At 38.2% G+C, this 24583-nt stretch overlaps 1 protein-coding gene across 2 annotated transcripts in view; it reads left to right on the top strand.

Moving 5' to 3' along the window:
- dpep2 (dipeptidase 2) overlaps window positions 1-22465 on the top strand; it is a 68831-nt gene extending 46366 nt beyond the window's left edge. For both annotated transcript variants that reach the window (XM_051932154.1, XM_028809325.2), the window contains 5 exons: window positions 3957-4133; window positions 4263-4350; window positions 7832-7907; window positions 20955-21090; window positions 21658-22465. In XM_051932154.1, the coding sequence (XP_051788114.1) occupies window positions 3957-4133; window positions 4263-4350; window positions 7832-7907; window positions 20955-21090; window positions 21658-21858 (678 nt within the window). In that variant the 3' untranslated portion in view covers window positions 21859-22465. The remainder of the gene's footprint in view (window positions 1-3956; window positions 4134-4262; window positions 4351-7831; window positions 7908-20954; window positions 21091-21657) is intronic.
- The last annotated feature ends 2118 nt before the right edge of the window (window positions 22466-24583 follow it).

The raw sequence follows: 24583 nt of genomic DNA, 5'->3' as shown, positions 1-24583 counted from the left end.
TTCTCACTATATGATCCTTGCAGGATATCCCAGTCTGTAGTTCCAAAGCAGTCTCTCAGAGCCTGCTCTGCCTCAGGGGACCACTTCCTGAATGAGCGTGTGGTTGTAGGTAGCTCTCTCACTCTTGGTTTCTAGTGAGGCGGAAGCAGAACCAGGTTATGATCTGCTTTCCCAAGCGTAGGCAGCGGGGTGGCGCTGTATGCGTCTTTAACATTTGCATACAGTAGGTCAATAGTCCTATTTGCCTGGGTGTTACAATCCACATACTGGGAGAAGGCAGATAATGTTTTGCCTAGCGTCACATGGTTGAAGTCTGCAGCGATTAGCACAAGCACCTTGGGGTGCTGCGTTTGTAGTTTAGCAACAGCGGAATGGATGATGTCACCTGCTATCTCCACGTCTGCCCAGGAGGGATTTAAACAATAACAACAATGACATGTCCAAACTCTTTGGGCAAGTAATAGGGACGCAGACTTACAGCCAACAGTTCGATGTCCCTGCAGCAAGTGGAGATCTTGACATTTACATGTCCAGAGTTGCACCACCTTTTATTCACATAGAGAGCGAGTCCTCCTCCTTTCTGCTTCCCACAGGTATTTGTGCTCTAACTGTGCTAAACCTGGGTAGCTCCACGTTAGCATCTGGGATGGTAGTTGTTAGCCAGGTTTTGCAAAAACACAACAAACTACATTCTCTGTAGGTCCTGACATTTTTCACCAGTGCAGCCAGTTCGTCGATCTTATTTGGTAGTGAGTTCACATTTCCCAGGATCACAGAAGGCACCGAAGGCTTGTATTGCCACTTCCTCGCTAGCCGCTTGGCTTTTAGCTTAGTGCCGGCTCTGCTGCCATGATACGACCTTCTTACCTCGTCGGGTAAATAGGGAACCACACCGGCACGGGCCTTTTGTTCTCATCACTTGAAGTTGACTACCTGAATAGACGAGTCTCGGCAGGTAAAACTCCATGTCCAAGTAGTTAAAAGTAGTAAAAAGTGTCCAGGGAACGAGTCCACATAAAAGAAAGTGGTAGGAGTGATCAGTGAAATAGAGAAAAACAGAGAAAAAGGTAGAAAGATAAAGTCATACACGGAGCTGCTGGAAAGGCTGCCACTCGCGGCTGCGCCTGAGTCTTGATTGATATATAGATATATCTATTATATAAAAAAAATCTTGGGTCGAGACGTGACCTCCTCGGAAAGACACTTTGACGTCCTGCAAGAACAATCATTTTAAAACAAGATCATGGACATCTAACCTCTCAGTTGTTGGAATGCTTTTGGTAGACACACTTCATGTGCTCTCAGCCCTTAAAAATTTTATACGTTCTAGATGGCACATCAACGACTAAGCAAAGAAGAAAGAGCAGCGCATCAAAAAGAGACCCAAAAGCGTTGGAGAGAAAAGAAGGCAAAAAAAGAATGCATAAAAGAACAATAATAATCTATGTGCAAATTCTGAAAATAAGGAAAGTAATAAGCAGCCCGGACCAAGTGGGATTTAAAACCTCGTAGGTCCAATCGGGGTCAGAAATAAAAGACTTCATAAAGACGTTCAAAAACGTTGGCACGATACACATGCAGAGCAGGTTAAAGAATATGAAAGTAGTAAAATTAGTATCAAAAAAAAGAAAGTAAAGATCGCATTAGCACAAACAAACGGAAATTATTACTCAAAAAAGAGATCAAATATATGGACATAGGTGATAAGTCAGAAGTATGTAGATATTGTTCGGCTTTAAACTTTAAGTTGGAGACTTGTAGATCGTCTTAATTCGTGTTGCCATCAGGGAAAAGTAGTGTTTCTCCCCAATGAAGAGGCATATCCACAATAATTAAAAGATTTGTTGTTTGGTGAAAGTAAAATCCACAAACACTACAGGCAAAATATCAGAGTCTGCAATAATCTTTTTACATTCACATCATTCAATGCTCAAAACGTAGATTTACACAATAATGGACCATACACTATGCGAGTCTGTGGTCCTGCAACAATTAAAGTTTAATTTCGAAGAAACCACAATTCGTTCAGGTGTATATTTATGACCACGGAGAAGCGATGCAACATTGAATCGAAAGAGTATGTAACAATTCCCATGAAAATAACAATCTGTTTAAATTGTATATCTGGTTAACCAAACCCAGGGTTGGACGTGCGAACCCCTCTAGTATATATACAGTAATCCCTCCTCCATCGCGGGGGTTGCGTTCCAGAGCCACCCGCGAAATAAGAAAATCCGCGAAGTTGAAACCATATGTTTATTTTTATATTGTCATGCTTGGGTCACAGATTTGCGCAGAAACACAGGAGGTTGTAGAGAGACAGGAACGTTATTCAAACACTGCAAACAAACATTTGTCTCTTTTTCAAAAGTTTAAACTGTGCTCCATGACAAGACAGAGATGACAGTTCCGTCTCACAATTAAAAGAATGCAAACATATTTTCCTCTTCAAAGGAGTGCGCGTCAGGAGCAGAGTCTGTCAGAAAGACAGAGGAAAGCAAACAAATCAATAGGGTTGTTTGCTTTTAAGTATGCGAAGCACCGCGGCACAAAGCTGTTGAAGGCGGCAGCTCACACCCCCTCCGTCAGGAGCAGGGAGAGAGAGAGAGAGAGAGAGAGTTTGTTTTTCAATTAAAAATCAATACGTGCCCTTCGAGCTTTTAAGTATGCGAAGCACCATGCAGCATGTCGTTTCAGGAAGCAGCTGCACAAAAGATAGCAACGTGAAGATAATCTTTCAGCATTTTTAGACGAGCGTCCTTATCGTCTAGGTGTGCGAACAGCCCCCCTGCTCAATCCCCCTACGTCAGGATCAGAGAAAGTCAGGGCAAGAGAGACAGAAAAGTAAGCCGGGTAGCTTCTCAGCCATCTGCCAATAGCGTCCCTTGTATGAAATCAACTGGGCAAACCAACTGAGGAAGCATGTACCAGAAATTAAAAGACCCATTGTCCGCAGAAACCTGCGAAGCAGCGAAAAATCCGCGATATATATTTAAATATGCTTACATATAAAATCCGCGATGGAGTGAAGCCACGAAAGGTGAAGTGCGATATAACGAGGGATTACTGTATATATAAAACAAAACCTTGGGATGAGACAAGACTTTTTTTCCTGTGATGAGATGTGATCTTTTGAACAGAGACAGAGAGGCACTTTCATGTCCAGCGAGACGATCACCTCACATCATACTTACAACCTTTGGAAGCAAGTCCCATGAGACGGTGACTTTTACAAGTCACGCCCTACTTACAACCATTTTCAAACAAGACCACGGTTTTCTAATCTCTCAGTTGTTGGAATGCGTTTGGCAGACACACTTCCTATGCTCTCTTTGTGCCAAGAGATTTAACCATGCCCGTATGATAGTAAATGATAGTAAAGATTATATTAGTGCAAACAAATGGAAAATATTACTCGGTGAAATAACGGAACAGCGAAAAGAGATCGCATAGTGTTTGAGGATGTCTGGGGGAGAAGAAAGACAAGGCAGTGAGACAAAAGGACAGCTGCTGTACAGACTTTTAAATGTTTGAAGCACCGCATGGCATGCAGATCACACAACATGAAAGCAGCAGCAAGCCAGCAGCTGATCGAGCAAAGAGTAGGTTAAAAAAAACAAAAAAAAACTTATTTAATTTGTTTCCCATTGTATCACTGTTTAAGAGGGGTTTTGAAGGAGCGACCGCATCTCCTTGGGGCGCATTCAGTCCCCCTCTTCACATCTATATATATTTTTTTTTTCTTGAGACATTTTTATGTGATGTTCTTTTTTAAGAAGAGGACACCTTTTGTAAAACTCAGCATAACCATTTATATGTATTAGAATACAATATCTGCATGGTCCAAGTCACCTTATCCATTTATGCCTTCCACGGGAGATGTTCAGCTTTATGAGTCTAAAAAAGAAAACTGATCTATGCAAAACTAACATCTTTTTACTCCCATTGTTTTTTAGCATGTTATCAGAGAGATGAATCGCCTTGGAATGATTGTGGACCTGTCACATACTTCCACTTTCACAGCAAAACATGTTCTGTCTATTACAAAGGCTCCAGTAATCTTCAGCCACTCTTCTGCCTCAAGTGTATGTAACCATCCACGAAATGTACCAGATGACATCCTGCAATTGCTGGTAACATGAATTTAATTCTAAAACATTTGCACAGAAACACATGGAGCAGTGAACTGCATTTTTCTCATATTTTTTTAAAGTTTCTAGTGGCAAAAAAGTTTAGGTTGTTTTGCCACTTTTTTTTTTCAGAAACAGAACAAGGGACTGATAATGGTGAATCTTCACAGTGGCTTTATCAGCTGCAGCTCTGAAAGAGGAAATGTGTCGAGTGTGGCAGGTTAGAAAATTGTTCATATTTGCTATATTAAAAAATAAATCTCCCAATGTATGCCCATTCCACACTAACTTTTCAACCATTAACTGTTATAATCTCTGATGGACATCCATCAGTCCATCATCTTGTCCACTTAATTCACAGAGTCATCATACGCCTAAGACTATCCTAGCAGCATCTGATGCAAGGCAGGAACCAATCTTAAAGGGGACAATTACCTAAATGTATTCATGCTGGATCAGTACAGAGTGATCATTTAAATCAAACTGCACATTTTTAAATGGTGGGAGGAAAATCATACCATCCATAAAAAAACACACAGAAACAATGACATCAGACTTAGTTTCCTGGAGCTTTGATAAAGCAGCAATAAATAATGCATCAACAAGCAGTCCATATGCTGGACAGTTTCATAAAGTGAAAGTGGAATTTAAAATTGGTACACTCTAATTTCTATCAATGGATTTTAGCTAGGTGCTGTAGCATTTGTTGTTTGATTCTCTGGAAGCAAAGCCAGGTACCAAAATATAAACCATTATCTACAAATTACTTTAGCCCTTAGTGTGCTTCAGCCTTTTTATTTTCTGATTAGCTTCCCTATAGCTTTTCTTGCCACCCACTCTTAACTCCATCTTTGGTTAAACCTCTTGCAAGCTACCTAGGTTTTTAACTCTTCAACCCTCCTACAGTTAGTATTCTGGGCTCATCTCTGCTCTCTTTAGATGGCCTTGGAAGCACATATGGCTGTGTGATGAATTGCTTTCATATCCAGGGGAGATTTCCCTCCTTTGTTTCTGTTGCTTCCAATGTAGCATTGGGCTTCTTTCTACAATGTCCTAGAATGCAGGTGCTATGAAAACTATAAGCTAAATGAATCAGCTCTAAACAAAATAAATATATAAAGCAACACTGTACAAAATGTAGTAATTTCAAGTTTATTAAGGAGTATTAAATAGTTAAAAAAAAGAAAATAAAACAATAAAAACTTGCATAAACATAAGGACTGGTTTGAGACATTTTTTGCTCCACTGGAAGATACTTTGAGCAATTTGCCAAGATTGACTGACATTAAACTTGGTTTTCAAGAGAAGTGTAACAGAACTTTGGAACTGTGAACAGTCTGACTTTAGAAGATCTCATTTGTTGTACAGGTATAAATCTGAGTCTTTTGGGATGTGTGGTGGCAGAGCTTTGACCAAAGAAATCATAGACTATTAATAAAGAAACTGCTTGTAAATGTACAATTGTCAGGCTTCTTGATACAGAAAGTTTGGATGTAATACAGGAGGAGCTAGAATGGAAATGTATAATGTTGCTTATTTTAAACTATACAGTGCCTATAAAAAGTATTCCACCCCTTTAGAAGTTTTCACATTTTATTGTTATACATCCTGGAATCAAAATTGATTCAAGTTGGCTTTTTTCACACTGATAACAGAAAAAGACTTTAATGTCAAAGTGAAAACAGATCTCTGCAAACTAAGGGGTTAAAATTAATTACAAATATAAAACACAAAGTAATGAATTGCATGAATATCCATCCCCTTTAATATGACACAGCTGGTGTAACCAATTGGTTTTAGGAGTCACATAATTAGTTCAATGGAGATCACCTGTCTGAAGTTGAGGGGTTTCCATTGATTGTAGTATAAATGTCCCTGTATCTGGAAGTCACAGCTTATAGTGGGTCAGTTTTGCGGCCAGACCTAAACAACAAAGACAAAAGAACACGTAAGCAACTCCACAATAAGGTGGTTGAACAGTACAAGTGAGGCAACGGACAGATGAAAATATCCAAGTTACTGAATATCACTTGGAGTCCAGTTAAATCAGTCATTAAGAAACGGAAAGAGTATGGCACAATTGTAAAACAGTCTGGAGAAGTCCACAATAACTGAGTGACTGTGCAAGAATAAGACTATGAGGGAGCCCACCAAGAGACCTCTGAGAACTCTAAGGGAGTTACAGTGACTGATATTGAAGAGGCTGTGCAAACAACAACTGTTGCCTGAGTATTTCAGTCACAGCTTTAGAGAGCTCCTTTAATAAGTAGTAAATAAATAAAAATAGCAAGCACCTGACATTTTGGCTTGAGTTTGCCAAAGGGCACATGCATGACTCTGAAGTCAGATAGAAAAAGCTTCCTTGGTCTAATGAGAATAAAACTGAGCTTTTTTGTCCTTTCAGACTAAATGCCATGTTTGGTGTAAGCCAAACACTGCACATTATCAGAAACACACAATTCCTTCCATGAACCGCGGTGGTGGCAGCTTCACACTCTGGGGAGGCTTCTCTGCAGCAAGACCTGAAAGTCTCTTGAGGGTATATAGTAAAATAAATGCAGCAAAATATAAGGACATTCTTTAAGAAAAACCAAGCATAAAGCCAAAGCTGTGTAGGAATGGCTTAAAAAAACAATGTTAATGTCAGAGTAGCTGAGTCAGAATCACGATCTCAATCCAAATGGGAATTAATGGCTGTTCCATGTATGTTTACTCGTGACTGCCTTTCAATCTGACAGAGCTTCATCAATTCTACCAAGAAGAATAAGGTAAAACTGCAGTGTGTAGATGTACAAAGCTGATAGAGACCTGTGCATACAGACTTGAGGCTGTCATGACTGCCAACGGAGCATCAACTAAATTCTGACTTGAAGGATATGAATACTTGTGCAGTCAGATATTTTGTGTTTTATATTTGTATTTAATTTAGATTACTTTACAAAGATCTGTTTTCCCCTTTCAGTGTCAAAAGTCATCATATTAAATCCACTGTGATTCCATGTTGTATAACAATGAAATACCTTTTATAGGCACTGTAATATTATCATTATGACACATCAGGAATCTCAAGCAAATAAAAATAGATTATATGCTGCACCCCCTAACAAATGTACAATAAGACATACTTCACACTTTTCAATTCACTAATATCTGCAGCAATGATCGCGAGTGATGCCAAGTAATGCAGTCTTGGCTGACTGTATTTGTAAAACAATTTCACTTGGAAGTATGTACATGAATAGACTAACAACTGAACAAAGCTAACAAACTGTATATTGCCCCAAAATCAGTTTTATGTTGACTGCTGCAGATTTATTTGAGAAAGAAACAGCCTTAAATAACTACCATGTTGACATATGTTGTGGACATGAGACGCTGAATGTCTCAATATCTCACTCAACCTAATATGCAGCTTTCAGGTGGCTAAGTGCCATCTTTAAAATTAGGGTTATTACATGTTTACACCAGGATATGGTGTGACCTCTGATGGACTGTTTTAGGTTGGATCCTGTTTCTCTGCCAGGATAGATTTTGGCACCCCATTAATTATGTAACAGAAGAGGGGGGCTGGAAAATGAAGGAGACTCAATTTTTTGAAATAACGTGTGCTAATAGTAAATCAGGATTATTCAGGATAAGTTTAATGAAAATATCAGAGGAAATGAGAATGATATGGTTATTGATATTCTTTTATTCTACAGATCATTTTGATCACATAAAGAAGATTGCTGGTGCAGAATCAATTGGAATAGGTGGTGATTATGATGGTGCTGATAGGTAGTACATTTTTTCTTCATTATTCATTTATGTATTTGTACCAACTGAAACGTGAAACTCATTCAGAATTTTCAATTACCTCAATAGTTTAGGATGTCATGGAATTTTGTTTTTAGAAAATAACAACAAAATACCTAACTATAACTACACTTAAGCTAAACGAACAGCAAGTTGTGATAAGAATACCTGGTGCTGCTGCTGATTGGCAATGGAAATTATGCAAAGATGTGATAAGATGTGATGAGATATTATTGTACACAGTAGAGCACTAATTTCCATAATGCACAGGCAACATGTTCATCTGCTGACAGCTTAGATCGAGGTTGCATGTTTTAGGTGGAGTATACACTTATTTTAGCTACTTCCACATTTAATCCTTGTCTGGTATAGAATCAGCAGAACTAGACTTCAAATTTGTCAGCCAAAGCAGCTATAAATAGGTTCCCAAAGTAGCTATTAATGCTAAAAGACATGCGATTCACTTGTGTACAGAGTGCTCATGCAGTATTAAACCTATGAATGAGTTCTTGATTTGTGTTGCCACAAACTTGTGACTTGCCAGAAGTGTATAAACACTACTACATGCTTTAGGGTAAGTAAGCACAGTGACATGGAAAACAGTGTGTTTAAACTGTTTCTCTCGTCATTGGTCAGCACGTGTTGCTTTTGCGAATTGCAACGAGTTCATAGTTAATCATAATAATACAGCAACTTTCTGATGCTTAAAGCACTAAAAATTCATAAACTGGCATATTGTGTTAACACAACCCTTTAGATACTATTGTTTCGTTACATTAGAACAATCTAGACAAGAACAGGCCACTCGGCCCAACATAGCTCGCCAGTCCTATCTACTTAATTCTTCTATGAAAACATCAAGTCGAGTTTTGAAAGTCCTTAAAGTCCTACTGTCTTCCTCCGTACTTAGTAGCTTGTTCCAAGTGTCTATTGCTCTCTGTGTAAAGAAAAACTTCCTGATGTTTGTGTGAAATTTACCCTTAACAAGTTTCCAACTGTGGCCCTGTGTTTGAACTCATTTTAAAGTCAAACTCTCGATCCACTGTACTAATTCCCTTCATAGTTTTAAACACTTAAATCATGTCAACTCTTAATCTTCTTTTGCTTAAACTGAAAAGGCTCAACTCTTTTCAATCTTTCTTCATAATTCATCTCCCATAGCCTTGCAATCATCCAAGTTATTGTTCTTTGGATTTTTTCTAGCACTACTATGACCTTTTTGTAGCTTGAAGACCAAAACTGTACACCGTACTCCAGATGAGACCTTGCCAGTGCGTTAAAAAGATTCAGCATAATCTTCTTTTACTTGTACTACACACATCATGGTGTTATATAACCTAACATTGTTAGCCTTCTTAATAGCTTCTGACCACTGTCTGGCAGCTGATCGTGTAGTGTCTCCTCATAAGGTGTACTTTCACACTCCCATTGTGTACTCAAAACTAACACTTTTTACTTCCTACATACAGTATAATACTTTACATTTACTTATATTTCATCTGCTCAAGCTTATATACTGTCCAACTCCCACTGTAGTGATTCAACATATTCTACATTATCTACCAATCTAGTTAGCTTGGTTTCATCTGTAAACGTAACCAGCTTGTTACTTATATTTCAAATCATTTATATATATTTAAAATAGCAGTGGCTTCACACTGACCCCTTTGGAATTCCACTCTTAACATTAGCCAATTCTAATAAGGTTCCACACACCATCACCCTCTCCTTCCTGTGTCAGAGTCAATCCTGCACCCATTTAAGAACATCACCCTGAACTCCCGCTTCTTTTTGTTTGATGCCCCACCTCTCACGTGGCACCTTATAAAATTCTCTCTGAAAGTCAAGATAAACAATAAGCTCCACTCTGATCATATCCTTTGTTGCTTCTTTATAGAATTCCAGCATGTCAGTAAAACATCATCTCCCTCTTCTGTTCTGAACTGAACTACCTATATCCTTAATAATGTGTTCCATTAATTATCCTGTGATGCATGTTAATCTTTCTGGCTTATAGTTACTTGGATCTGCCTGGTCACCCTTTTCATATAATGGGATAATATTTGCCATTTTCCAGTCCTTCAGAACTTTCCTAGTGCGCAGTGACTTCCTAAAAATATATGTCAAGGATTTATATATGTACTTGCTAACCTCCTTAAGAACTCAAGGGTAAATATTATGTGGTCCTGGAGATTTGTTGATTTCAGCCTATTTAATCTAAGCAGTACTTCTCCCTCCACAATTTCCAAATCAGTCAGTACATCCTTAGTAGTCCACTTTCTCACACGTGAAGATCTCAGAAAAAATGCAAGTATAGTGCATTCACTATTTAACTGTCTGTATTTTTCAGTTCCCCTTTACTACTCCTGATGTTCTTAACCACTTCCTTGACTTTCCTTTTACTACTAATATATTGGAAGAATCTCTTGGGGTCGTCTTTCGCCTGATCTGCTGTATTCCTCTCTGTCTTTTAGCCTCCCTAATATCCTTCTTAATGGTTGCCCTCATGTTCTCATTCGCGCTACAATTCACTTTACGAGTTATTAGTGTTATATGCCTTATACCTGTGCAGCTTCTTTTTCATCTCTTTAGTAACCCACTGTGGATTTTTTTTTGATATCCACTACTAATTTCAAATTTGGTTATGTACCTGTCCTGTGTTACATGTAAAACTTTTTTAAACCTGTTCCACAACTCCTCGACTGTCTCCACACTTAAAAGCTAGGATAGACTTTAACGCATCTACTCAAAATTTGCACTACCAAAGTTAAACTCTACAGTTTTAGTTTTTGCACCTGCACTCTTCCAAACCACTGAGAACTGTATTGTATTATGGTCACTTGACTCTAGTGGTTCAAACACTTCGACACCCTCGATTCTCGCCTAATTGTTACAAACTACTAAATCTATACAGGCTTCCCCCTGCATTGGTGCTTTAACATGCTTTGTTAAAAAACAGTCACTGATTGCTTCTAAAAACTCTTACTTCTAAAAACTCTTACTTCTAAAAACTCTTGCTCTTGTGCTCCGTTATTTGTAAGGTTATCCCAGTTAATATTTGGGTAAAGTTCCTCATGACTAGAATATCCCCCTGTTAAATCGCCTTTTGTATATTACCAAAAACATGTGCATTAAAATGAATGTCTGCTTTGGGTGGTCTATAACCACTCCTAAAATAAGGCATCTTTCCCTAATGGTTTCCAGATGAAGCCACCTGTCCTCGTTAAGATGGGGTTCATCATTCAACTGAAGAGGACTTGCATTTAAATTCTGTTTGACATAAACAGCAACCTTAACCTCTTTTTCTGTTCTATCCTTCCTTAAAAATGTGTATCCCTCTATGGTATACTCATCCCCATCTTTGTTATTTAGCCAAGATTCTCTTATTGCTGTAATATCATAATTATGTTCTGCTACATACAACTCCAACTCGCTTGTTTTATTTTTCATACTTCTAGCATTAAAGCAAGCTATTTGTAATATGTTATTCATTTTACTTTTATATTTAAATTGGGTTAGAATTTACATTACTGTGCATTTTTATTTTTACACTATCGTTTGTTCCTCAGTGTGCAGTAGTAAACATGGCCTGCCCTAAACTCCCTTCCTTCCCTTAACCTACTTATACATCTCTCCAGCACATTGGTGCCACTCCGGTTCAGATGTAACCTATCGCAGCAGAACAGGTCTCATCTGTTCAAAAATGAGTTCCAATGACCCATAAACCTATACCCTTCTACCCTATACCAAGATTTGAGCCACGCATTAAGTCTTATAATCTCTGCAGTCTTACCTGGACTGGCGTGTGACACAAGCAGAACTTCAGAGAAGATTAACTTGTCAGTTCTGCTCCTCAGCCTGGCACCTAGCTCTTTAAATTTGGATCACAGAACTAAGAGACTCCCATTTTGTATGTCATTTGTTCCAACATGAATAAAGACCACTGGATCCATCCCCACTCTGGTCAAGAGCCTTATTGAACTCTTTCAGGAGGTCTCCCACCTATGCACCCAAAAGGCAACACAATGTGCAAGACTTTCATCTGCAGCAATTCTGTCCTTCAATCCCCCTTATGATTGAGTTCCCAGCTATCACTATGTCTTTTTTTCTGGGAACTGGTTTTGAGGTGGCAAATTGGGGCTCCTCATGCCTGTCTACCACCTTAGAAACTTCAAAGACACTATCTAGCTCTGCAAGGACCTGAAAAGGGCCTAACATTTACAATTCTGGGGCTGATACCCCCAGACAATGTGCACCCTCTACCTTGTGCCTTGTAACTGTGACCCACCTATTTCTATCTGTCTGGTCTGGAAATCCTCTCATGCCACCTTAGAGGTGCACACTATTTCTGTGAAGGACACCTGGGCCAGGTCCACCAATTCTCTACAACAATCTGGACATCTGGAAGTATAATGCATAGAAAGCAGTAACAAGAAATAAAGAAATAATCTTACATGTTAATTGTTAAATGGTAAATCATTATAACCTAAACTGTCCATTGAAAATTGACAACATTTAAATGGTGCCATTCGTTACAACCTTTTCTGTCCATGACATGATTTTGTAGCATATTTAACACTGCTGCTTTCTAAGTTACACTAATTAATATGATATTTGTTGCAAAGTGGTAAAACTTTAAAGCTACACCTTGGGCTGCGCTGTAAGATGGCTGCACCGACGAGAGCTCTGAGTCATCTCAGCAAAAAGTTATTATTTATTTTCTTATTACTCACTCTCTTTGTGCGTACTACTTTATCACACTTTCAGTATGACCGGCAAACACTATTGGAATTACGTTCATCAGCCAGTTCGGATTTTACAACAGTTTTTGATATCGCGGACACTGTACTGCCTGGAGTCTTTTGCTTACTCGCACAACGCCGAAGGAAAACAGAGGGGGAAACGCGCCGGTGTTCTGTGCCGAACCCGACAGAGAAACAACAAGCCTCCTCTGCCTGGCATCCTGCTCGCTAACGTTCAGTCTCTGGACAACAAATTAGATGAGCTGCGCGCACGCATAAAGCACCGAAAAGACATCACAAACTGCTGCGTTTTGGCGTTCACAGAGACGTGGTTGAAGCCCAGCGTACCCGACTGCGCCGTCGCACCAGACGGGTTCACAGTTTATCGGGGAGACAGAACGAAGGACTCAGGCAAGTCAAGGGGAGGGGGTGTGTGCTTTATGGTTAACTCTTCGTGGGCTACGGATGTGTGTGTCTTAAAAACGCACTGCTCACCGGTTCTCGAGCTGCTGGCCATTAAAGTTAGACCCTTTTACCTCCCGAGAGAGTTCAGTTCAGTTCTCCTTTCAGTTGTTTACATCCCCCCACAAGCTGATAAAGCTTCGGCTATGGATGAACTGTATGATGTTATCAGTGGACTAGAGAACACTAACTCAGAAGCAGCATTTATTGTGTTAGGAGACTTTAACAGAGCAAACATGAAGAAAGTTCTCCCTAAATACTATCAGCACATCTCTCCCCCCACAAGAGGTGATCAAACACTGGATCATTGTTACACCTTATTCAAGGACTCCTACAAACCTCTCCCTCGACCAGCTTTTGGAAAAGCAGACCATTGCTCTATATTGCTGCTGCCTGCATATAAACAAAGACTTAAACAGGAACATCTACAAATGGGACAGTGAAGCTGAGGGGGTCTTACAGGACTGCTTTGAAACAACTGATTGGCAGATGTTTGAGGATGCAGCTGATGGCAACATCAATGAATTCACAGACTCTGTCACAGGATATATCAGCAAGTGCATTGACGATGTTGTCACTAAAACCACCGTTTGCATATATCCTAACCAGAAACCCTGGGTAAATAGGGAGATTCGGGCTACGCTCAAGGCGCGGACCTCTGCCTTTGGCTCAGGGGACTCTGATGCATACAAAGCAGCCAGATACGACCTCCGGAGGTCCATCAAGAAGGCCAAACGGGACTACAGGGACAAAGTGGAGTCAAGCTACCACAGCTCTGACACCAAGCGCCTGTGGAATGGACTGTGCTGCATCACTGACTATAAAAAGAAAAACACAGTCAGTGTGCAGCCCACTGCATGTCTTGCAGACGAGCTCAACACTTTCTATGCTCGTTTTGATGCAGCCAACAAAGAACAGGTGCTATATCCTCAAGGGGGCAGTGAGTCTGTCACTCTGATCCTTGAAACATCTGATGTGAGAAGGTCCTTCAAAAAGGTCAATCCTCGCAAAGCTTCGGGACCAGATGGCATCCCAGGCCGTGCCCTCAGGGCATGTGCTGATCAGCTAGCAAGTGTGTTCACCAACATCTTCAATCTCTCCCTGAGGCAGTCAGTGGTCCCCACTTCCTTCAAGGCATCCACCATCATTCCTGTCCCAAAGAAACCGGTGGTCTCCTGTCTGAATGACTATTGCCTGGTTGCACTGACATCGGTCAATATGAAGTGCTTCGAGCAACTGGTCAAAGGTTACATCTGCTCCTCCCTACCCGACACACTGGATCCTCTCCAATTTGCTTACAGAGCAAACAGATCTACAGAGGATGCCATTGTGCTAATAATAAACACTGCCCTCACCCACCTGGAAAGAGGAAATACATATGTAAGAATGCTGTTCATAGATTACAGCTCGGCATTCAACACCATCATCCCCTCAAAACTCGTCTTGAAGCTTGACGACCTTGGGTTGGGGACAACCATCTGCAGATGGATTTTCTCTTTCCTCACAAACAGGCCCCAGGTGGTAAGAGTCGGCAAACACACGTCCTCATCACTCATTTTAAACACAGGAGCGCCGCAGGGCTGTGTGCTTATCCCCCTCTTGTATTCCTTGTTCACCCACAACTGTGTTGCAAAACACAGCACAAACACCATCATCAAGTTTGCAGACGACACAACCATCATAGACCTTATCACTGACAACGATGAGACGGCCTACAGAGAGGACGTGCTGGCACTGAGGAATTGGTGCCTGGGTAACAACTTGTCTCTTAACGTCAGCAAAACCAAGGAGATGATCGTGGACTGTCGGAAACAACAAGGCAGAGAACACCAGGCCATCTACATCAGCGGCGTAGAAGTTGAAAGGGTTAACAGCTTCAAGTTCCTCGGAGTAAACATCACCGAGGATCTCACGTGGACCCTTCACATAGACAGTGTGGTCAAGAAAGCTCACCAGCGGCTCTACTTCCTGAGGAGGCTGAGGAAGTTTGGTATGAATGCCAACATCACCTCAAACTTTTACAGGAGTGTGGTCGAGAGTCTGCTGACGGGCTGCATTACCATCTGGTATGGGAGCTGCTCTGCCAGCAGCCGGAAATCACTACAGAGAGTGGTGAAGGCAGCAGAACACATCACGGGCAAGAGTCTCCCTGCCATTGAAGACATTTACCTCCATCGGTGCTTGCATAAGACAAACAGCATCATAAAGGACCACAGTCATCCAGCACGCCAGCTGTTCTCCTTGTTACCGTCTGGCAGACGATACAGGAGTCTGGCTGCTCGGACTACAAGACTTAAGAACAGTTTTTACCACCAGGCCATTCGACTCCTCAACAGCAACACCTGAACACTTACATACACTTACATGACACCTACATTGCATTACATCTACATTGCACTACTCACACACAAGCTGTACCTGCACACACTCTGAATACTGACTGGAACATGCATCTGCACTTTATGGAATATGCATCTGTACTTACAGTATAATACATTATCTGTGCAATAACTGTCATTTGTACTTGCTGCTCATTCAACTCATATTGCTCTATAACTTCTTTTAAAACGTACACATTTTATTTTATATGGCTAGTCTATTTTTAACTTGTAATTTTTTTTTTTTTTTTTAGCTTTATTGGATCTAGGCTGAGTGACTTGTTTTTCTCGTCATACACATTTCATTGTATGTTGACCCTGTGTTAACCTATATATGACAAATAAACCTAAACCTAACCTAACCTTCTTCTTCCAGCTGCTCCTGTTAGGGGTTGCCACAGCAGATCATCTTCTTCCATATCTTTCTGTCCTCTGCATCTTGCTCTGTTACACTCATCACCTGCATGTCCTCTCTTACCACATCCATAAACCTCCTCTTAGGCCTTCCTCTTCTCACCTTACCTGGCAGCTTTTAAAGCTATACTGTTAATTGAAAAACTGCAAAAATTAATAATATATCACATTTAAATTATTAAGACATTCATGACCATTTCTCTTTTTGTTAGCCAGAGACAAAAGGAAAATGTGTATCAATAAAAAAATAAATAAATTAATTAAAAAGGTGTGTTCCATAATGTTAAAATCATCAGTTATAATTGTAACAATTTTAAGTCAGTAAACCTCTAACATTAGAGTAGTGCAAAGATGTTTATAGTAATGTAATGCTAAAGAAAATGAAACATTAAGACCTTTTTATATTCAATCCTGGTGTGCTTCTGTCCTGGCATACATTTTTGATATGTCATGACAGTATTTGTATGTACATTTTAAAAATAATAAACAGTAACACATTAAATTGATACAATTGCACACCTCAATAATTAAATGGACATAACCTCTTTATCCTCTTTAATGAAACCCCTGTGTGCGTCCAGTGTCCGTGTATGTGTGTCTTCTGGCGAAGTGTGCATGCGCAGGGCACGGTGCGATGCTTCAAAGGCCGCCTGACGCGTCACACAAGACAGAGAGGGCGGGACCTATAAAATATCGCGCGGCTGATCCAATTAGATTTCGGTAAATGAGGTAAGACCAGCTTCCCCATTGTTGTGCAAGTGTTCACTCTGAGGATGTCAGATTTGCGATTAAGAAGCTTGGCCCGGGAAATTGTAAAGTGTCAGTCGTTGAAGGGGTTTTCCTAAATATACGAATTTTCATGATATTACAATACAATGACTTTTAAAAGTAGATTTATTTTCGCGCACATTACATCAGTTGTTGGGGAGAATCTGCTGATTGCCCACTGTTGTGACAGAAAATTAAACGCATATTACGGACAACAAAGCCAGTATTACTGTCAGAGAAAATTACAGGCATTTTACGGAAAAAATTTAATGAGGTAAAAGGTCCCTTGCCATTTAATATAGACTGTTCCTACTAATGTTTATGGACTACTGTTCTAGCGCCCTTTATTGTAACGGGCTTAATGTCTAGTTAGTTTTATAATAGTCAATTTTTTTTTCAGTAGTAAGAAATTAGAAATACAAAATGTGTGAAACAGTAACACTCATTATAAAAATTGTACTCATGACCATGATTTTCATAAAAATGTTTTTGTTTACATTTTGTTTACAAGCATGGTAAGTGAATCTCTGTAAACGTTATTTATCCAAAGTCGTATCAGTGACACTAGATGATGTTTATGCTTCTTAAACATAACAGGTGCAACAGACTACACTCATGTGTGAGTAATGGTAGTGGCAAGCTAATTGGAGACTGAATATGTAAAACCAAAATCATCCATAGCATCATTGCACAGGTCTTCCTTTTAAATAACACTGACCAGATGTACTGTGCAATCAAACATTCTGTTGAGGACGCACTCTTTCAACAGGAGTAATATTGGGGGATACACCAGTGACTGAACCTGGAGCTTTCATTTTGGTCACTAAATGTGCAATATACATTTGCATATACTAAATGTACTGTTCTAGTAATTCTGAAGTAAGTTATGTTCTTGAAATTTAATATTAATTGCTGCCAAATGCACTTTATAATGCAATTGTATACATATGTGTTTTAAGTGAAGTAAGATGTTAACAAAGAAGTACGTTTACAGTCAAACTGCCCAAATCAAAGGAAATTTTGCCATTAATATTGGATTGTCATACAGCTCCTCTCGCTTTCTCTATATCAGATGCTTTTCTTTTTTGTGTTATTATACAACTATTATTTCTTGATCAACTGCTGAAAAGACTGCCAACATCTCTGTTATTATATGCTATGACAAAACTCTAAACATTTCCAGGCTGTCCTATAATGCATTATGCACCCCATCAGTCAGTTACATGATTGAAGTCACACATACCGTATCGTTCAATATTGCACTCTCCTCAGTGCTTTTTGAAGTATGGTTGATGTCATTGATAATCTATTGTCGGGGCTGCTTAAATCCCATGAGTGTGCACATAATTGTGGATTGCCCAAGTATTACTGCGTTCATGGAACTGACTCCTAACTGAAAAATGGGGCTTATTTCAAACAAGGTTTACTGAGCTTAGTCTCTATTTCATAAGCGTGCTTCATGGAATACCCCTCAGCTCTGTAGCTCATTTTATTTATTTTTTGAGCAGTTGGCTGCTTACCTGTTGTTTCTTGTGTCCATTTTCAATGTATCATTAACATAAATTAATCCATCTATAAACAATGCAGCCACTAGATTTTGTCTTTCCTTAGTGACATATTCTTCTGTGTCCATTTATCCCTAAACGCTCCACCTGTGGGAAAGCATGAGCACATCGGAAAAAGTGGTGAGGAAATGGGTTCTGAATGAGGACTAATTGGGACAATAATATAATTAATGAATGTAATAAATGACAATTATTTAAATTGCTGCATTCTGACTGTATAAACGAGAGGCAGACTACAGCTATGCTGCAAAGGAGACAAAGAAATCTTACATTTAGAAAGCTGCACATGAAAGTTGTATTATACACATACAAGAAATCTTACTGGCATAACATTCAGGTGCATTTTAGGGCTACATTGCCCCTTGTTTAAAAATGTTTATCACCTACATGTTAAAAACAGAATTAAATAAAACACTGCTAGGATACCCCAAACAACTGCTTCATTTGTTTTATATTTAAAATAACTGTGCTTCACTGTATTGCTATAGTTTTCAAAGCTAACCTTAGTAAAGTCTGGATAAGTCTGAAGTATGTTGCTGACCAAATGACTAAAACAAGCCCCATTTACAGTTAGTTACTAAGATGAATAAAAATCTTTGGACTCTTAAGATGAATTTTGGGTAACTGAGGTACAACATAACACACTTTGGGGTATGTGGGGGTTTAGGCAAGTGATGCCTTGCATACAGTATGTTTCCATCTGACTGTAGGTGCTTTGATGTCCCTATGGTGTTGCAATCCACTCATTAATACTGACATTTTGCTACAATTTAATATAATTTAAATCACAAATAATTGTTCTTACCTAGATGTGGTCTAATTTGGAAAACTCCACTTGCTGAATCCATTATCAATCCTTTGGCATGTCCAAGAAGTCATCAAGGTATTCAGAAAACTGATCCAGTTCCTTTTCTTGCCAAAATAGTTTCTCAGCAGTGAGTGGCATCTGCCAAGAAACTGAACAAGATCTTTCCAGCATGAGTGGACTTGGCAATAACTCATGTCCTCCTTATTCATTCTTTAAGATATGACAGTCGGCTGGTTCTGACTGATGCCTGTAAGGTGTCAAATATTTTGCACAACGTTACCCTATTCCTGGACATCAATGTGAAGACATCCCAAAAAAGAAAAGCAATGAACCGGACTATTGAAAGGGCAAAAGGAAGTGACCACTGTCATCAGCATAGCTGTAGTAGCTCACGTTATGCCCCGAGATAATCTGACCTAACGTTAGAACACTCTAGATGAGAACAGGCCATTCAGCCCAACAAAGCTCGGCAGTCCTATCCACTTATTTCTTCCAAAAAAACATCAAGTCGAGTTTTGAAAGTCCCCAACGTCTTACTGTCTTCCACACTACTTGGTAGCTTATTCCAAGTGTCTATCGTTCTTTGTGTAAAGAAAATCTTCCTAATGTTTGTGTGAAATTTTCCAACTGTATTCTTGATGAACTCATTTTAAAATAGCAGTCTTTCTTGATCCACTGGACTAATTCCCTTCATAATTTTAAACATTTCAGTCATGTCACCTCTTAATCTTCTGTTCATATTTGCATTATCTCCAATGCTGAAGCGTCACTTGAGAGGTTCCCATCATTTTTTTATTGCAACACCTCATGTTCAATACTTTACAAGTCTAAAAGCAGCTTCTAAAATGTATTAAGTGGCGATTAAGATAGACATATCATGATTTGGAGATACAGTGGACAGTATGGCAAAACATTCATGTCAGATTATAGTTGGAAATTCTAATGATTTCACTTTCTGCATGTTTAACACTCTGCTACTCTAGAAATAACACATTTCCCTGGCTTGAAACACACTTACATTGTCAAACCTGCTTAATCCAATGTAGAATGGATGGGTCTGGAATTAGCATTTACTCACCAAACAATTCAAAGCATGCAGTACTCTGAGCAGTATTCTTTAAGGGGTAGAGACACATATTACCCACCATTCACATACAAGTCAATACTCGGCGACATTACTTATCTCTAAGATGTTAATTAATACTCTGACATAAAAAACGTTTTCCGTTTCCTTTTGCATGTGCAGTACTCTTAAAGAGGTTGGGTCACTTATTACACACAGATCACAAACACAACAATACACAAAGACATTATCTTTAGGATATTAATGAACCAATATAAAATTATATTCCTCATTTTTTCCAAAGACAAAGCAGCATGTTTGGCGATATTAAATATTTTACGTTTAAAAGTATTCATAAGCTCTACAGAAACAGTGGCGTGTCATCAAGAGGCGCAAAACATAAAGCTAATAACTTTTAAACTTGCAGGGGATTTGTAAATCTCATACCACTGAGTCAGGAGATGCCATACAAAAAAAACTGAAAAAGTATTTTCAAAATGTTTGTAAGTAATTCTTATCAACACAAAATATATTTAATTAAATAAATCAAGACTGCCACCACTTTGTAAATTACCTGTGAAATCTGTGGTATTACTTTGAAGTGTGAAATAATTGTGTCAAGAGATAAAGAAAAAAGACAAGTTGAAACCTGTCAATCATACTGATCATTTTGTTAATGAAAAGATTAGAGAAAAGCACTACAATTTCAAAAAACAAAGGTTCCTCAACTTAAACTGAACATGTGTCTGAATAATGAGTCTATCTTCTTCCCATTGTAAGCCTTCCTCCTCCACCAGTAGATGATTGCTTATTTATTGTTTGCTTTAAGGTTTCCTGAAGGACTAGAAGATGTTTCAAAATATCCTGCCCTAATAGAAGAGCTTTTGCAAAGGGGCTGGAATGAAACGGAGCTTGCTGGAGTCTTGAGGCGCAACTTTCTAAGAGTTTTCAGAGATGTAGAGATGGTAAAAATTCAAACGTTCTTTATAGAGAATAAATGTAAAGCACTATTTTATTTGAATATGTTCTTTCAGAAAAGACAATATTTGAAAGAATTTATGCAAATTGGTGCCAGGGATGCATTTACTTTTCTTTTATAAACAAACAGTCCAAAATATTTGAATCCAGTACAACACAAATAAACAAATAATTGCAAACATATACTACCATATATATATTTACAAATATGATGCATGCAAATATTCTGTGTGTCTTTTGTTTGTAGTATTGAATTATTGTCAACCTGCTGAAGAGACATGCTAGTATGAATTTCATTGCACTATGTAGTTAATGACAATAAACTAATTTGGCTGGGAGCCTATGCTGAATAACTTGAATGTTGGCTTACACAGGGCTGACATGGTGGTGCAGTAGCAGTAGCTGCCTAGTGCCTCACTGCTACTGGGACTGTAACACTCTCAAGAGGCTTTGTGCCTTCTAAGTTGGCTAGCTGAGGCCGCAAGTTTTTCTTATCCTCACTTATGTTGCTCTTCTGTAATTTTTCTAAATACCTTCTGCTTTTATATTTTCAGGTAAGCAACAGAAGCCATCACCTGCCTGATGAGAAAGAAATTGCTCATGCAGAGGTTAAAAACCCTTGCAGATCAGTTTTGAAGGACCCGCATGATAAAGTGAAGACCATTCTGAACTCTCAAGCCACAAACACACCAACAGCTTTCTTCGGTTTTTATCTACTACTCACCACAATTTTTATAATCTTGCTTTCAAAATAAAAAAAAAAAATAAATAAAAATTATGTTTATAGGAAAAAAAAAACAAAAAAAAAAACTTTTTTGATATACTTTATTAATCCTAGAGGGGTATTTTTTCTTTTTATGTATATAATGTTTTTTAAGTAAATATATGTTTTTAAAAATGTACCATTAAAACACATCACTGATGTTTAAAAAAACCTATTTGCCATTCTGTTGCAGTCTTTCATCAGGTAACCTCTTTTATATTCACCAAACCATGTTCAGTTGAAAGCATTTGTCAATATTATTAGTTATATGTACATGTGTTCAGTATTGATAATTTCTAGTACCATTGAATTGGAGGATAAAAGTTGAATTTATAAGGAAATATAAACAGGAACCACAGGGAACACCCAGATAAAATTAAAAAATGAAAAGAAAGACAGCCATGAAATGATTTGATTTTGGTAGCAATGGTTATTTTTGAGTGAACACAATGCAATAACATGATGGGACTATATTGTTGTTAAATTTTTTTTTGGTGATAATCACCTACTGCATATCTTTATTTTATTGTAATTTCTTTTTTTTAATGTTTTTTAATTTCACATGTGCAATAAAAATAAACATCTAGTTTTGCTTTAAATTCTTCTCAATTTTGTCTTTCTGTACTGTACATACCACTGTCACAAGATAACCATATTGTTGTGAACAACTTGTATATAACATTTTTCTATCATGAATAACACCCCAAATACAAGTATAAAATAATAGTAATACAATTCATTTTTTAAAGTGATTTACTGAGGGTAACAGTCTTTAACCAGCAACTTTTTTGCTGACATCCAATTGCCTTATTTATTTATCTATTTTTTCAAAACCACCATATCTTTTAGTTAAAAATGTGGTAAACTGATCCTCTTTTAGGTTCAGAACATGGCAATCCATATCAGCATTTAGTTGGTGATGTGGGCATTTACACTTTCCTTGCGCTGTATCTTGGTTAAGTTGACTTGTTAATTTTTAAAACATAAAAAGAAAACCAGTGGAAAACTCAGAAAAAGCAGGGGTTTGTTTGAACATTTGCTTGAAAGGTATTACATAGCTAGTCTTAAACTAGCTACAGTATTTTTTACTCATAAGTATGTTTGCTCATTGATGCACATAACTTTCATAGCAATGTGAAATATTGAAAGGCAACAAACTGTGGTCTCCTTAGCACAAAGACACAAAGTATGGCAAGTACATTAGCACAAAAATACTGTACATTGCTAAACAGGGATTAGACGACAACATAACTTTAACTCGTTAATGAAAGGCGTTCTTGTACCCAGATTATAAAAAGTCTATAGGTTAACAAATTGAATTTTTGGGAGTTTCATTAAATATTGTACAGTACATTCAAACAGTACCTTAATATACAATTTAAGTGTAGACACAGGAGACTAATGTGGTGATTAATATGCTGCGAGTTTTGTTGCTTTGCATATGTGTGTGCTTGGCTTACATACATTAACACACATTTATTTACTGCTACATGACATGTTATCTTCCAAAGACGTTTATTGAAGCCAGCAGAAAAATCTTTGTTATGCCTTATTGCTCCTGAACACAACAGATAACAGCAGCCCAAGCATTAATTAGACATGAAAAGACATTAGGGCCTTGGATAAAGTGGTGTTTAATAACAAACTTTTAGGGCAGCCTCAATTTAATGGAAGAGCGAAAAGGGCACATTTACAAAAAGGCATGAAATGCAGGTATTTTACTAGAACTTTGGATTTTCTATTGACTTAAAGCACTGTCAAAGAGTTGGAAGTTAGCCATTCATTATTATTATTTACAGTTATTAAACTCTGTTGATGGAAGATGGCAAGAGACAACCAACATGATCACAGCTGAATTTGAAAGCTGGAACAGTACTCATAAAAGGAGTGAAATGTATTAAATTAAACCACAGCTACTGCAGGATGTAAGTGCCATCATTGAGCACAGTAGTTCAAAACATTGTGAAAGGAAGTGCAGCCAAACTTAATAACAACTGTATAACATACATATAAAAGTAGTTAACTTGTATAAACATGATTCATAATAAAGCATAATACAATAATAATGTATGACAAGGCACAAATGCTCTGACTTAATCAGAACTATAGCCTTAATTAATTAAGCATATACATGTATATACAGTATATAAAAATAATATTCTGCATTTCTGAGGAAACTGGTTCATTCAGTATACAGTACTGCAAGTCTCACCTCTGGATAACCCGAAACCATCCAAATACCACCTATGCCTAGAATATCACCACCAGCTTACCTGAAGAAGACACCGATCATTAGAGACCCCTACTACAACACCATGGTTTTCCATGGAATTCTTTCTGCTGTTTTCACTCAGAAGTACAAGTTGATACAAACTACAGTCAACAATGCCAAAACCTGTGCACTAACAGAAGCAGAAATTATCAGTACTTATGTCCAAGCAAGACAATTTCAGTACAATTAAATATTTTCAACAAGATGTCTTAAAACACCTTCAGCCAGAAGTTTCATCCCTCTTAAAGTCAAACCAGTATGTCTATCAAACAGTATTTTCAGTGAAATTTAGTCATGACTTTAGTAGTGTGTCCAATACTATAGGATCCTCTGACTGAGAAGATGATAGAACACGGGGTTAATTTAAGAACTAATTTTGTGGTTGTACAGTTTTCCTTTGAATAGCTATTCATAATTATTTATCTGAATCTTTATTTCTTAAGCA

Source organism: Erpetoichthys calabaricus, chromosome 9 (assembly GCF_900747795.2).
Source record: "Erpetoichthys calabaricus chromosome 9, fErpCal1.3, whole genome shotgun sequence".
In the NCBI taxonomy this organism is placed as follows: Eukaryota; Metazoa; Chordata; class Cladistia; order Polypteriformes; family Polypteridae; genus Erpetoichthys; species Erpetoichthys calabaricus.
Note: the sequence above shows the minus strand (reverse complement) of the source record. Positions and strands in the feature narration are given on the sequence as shown.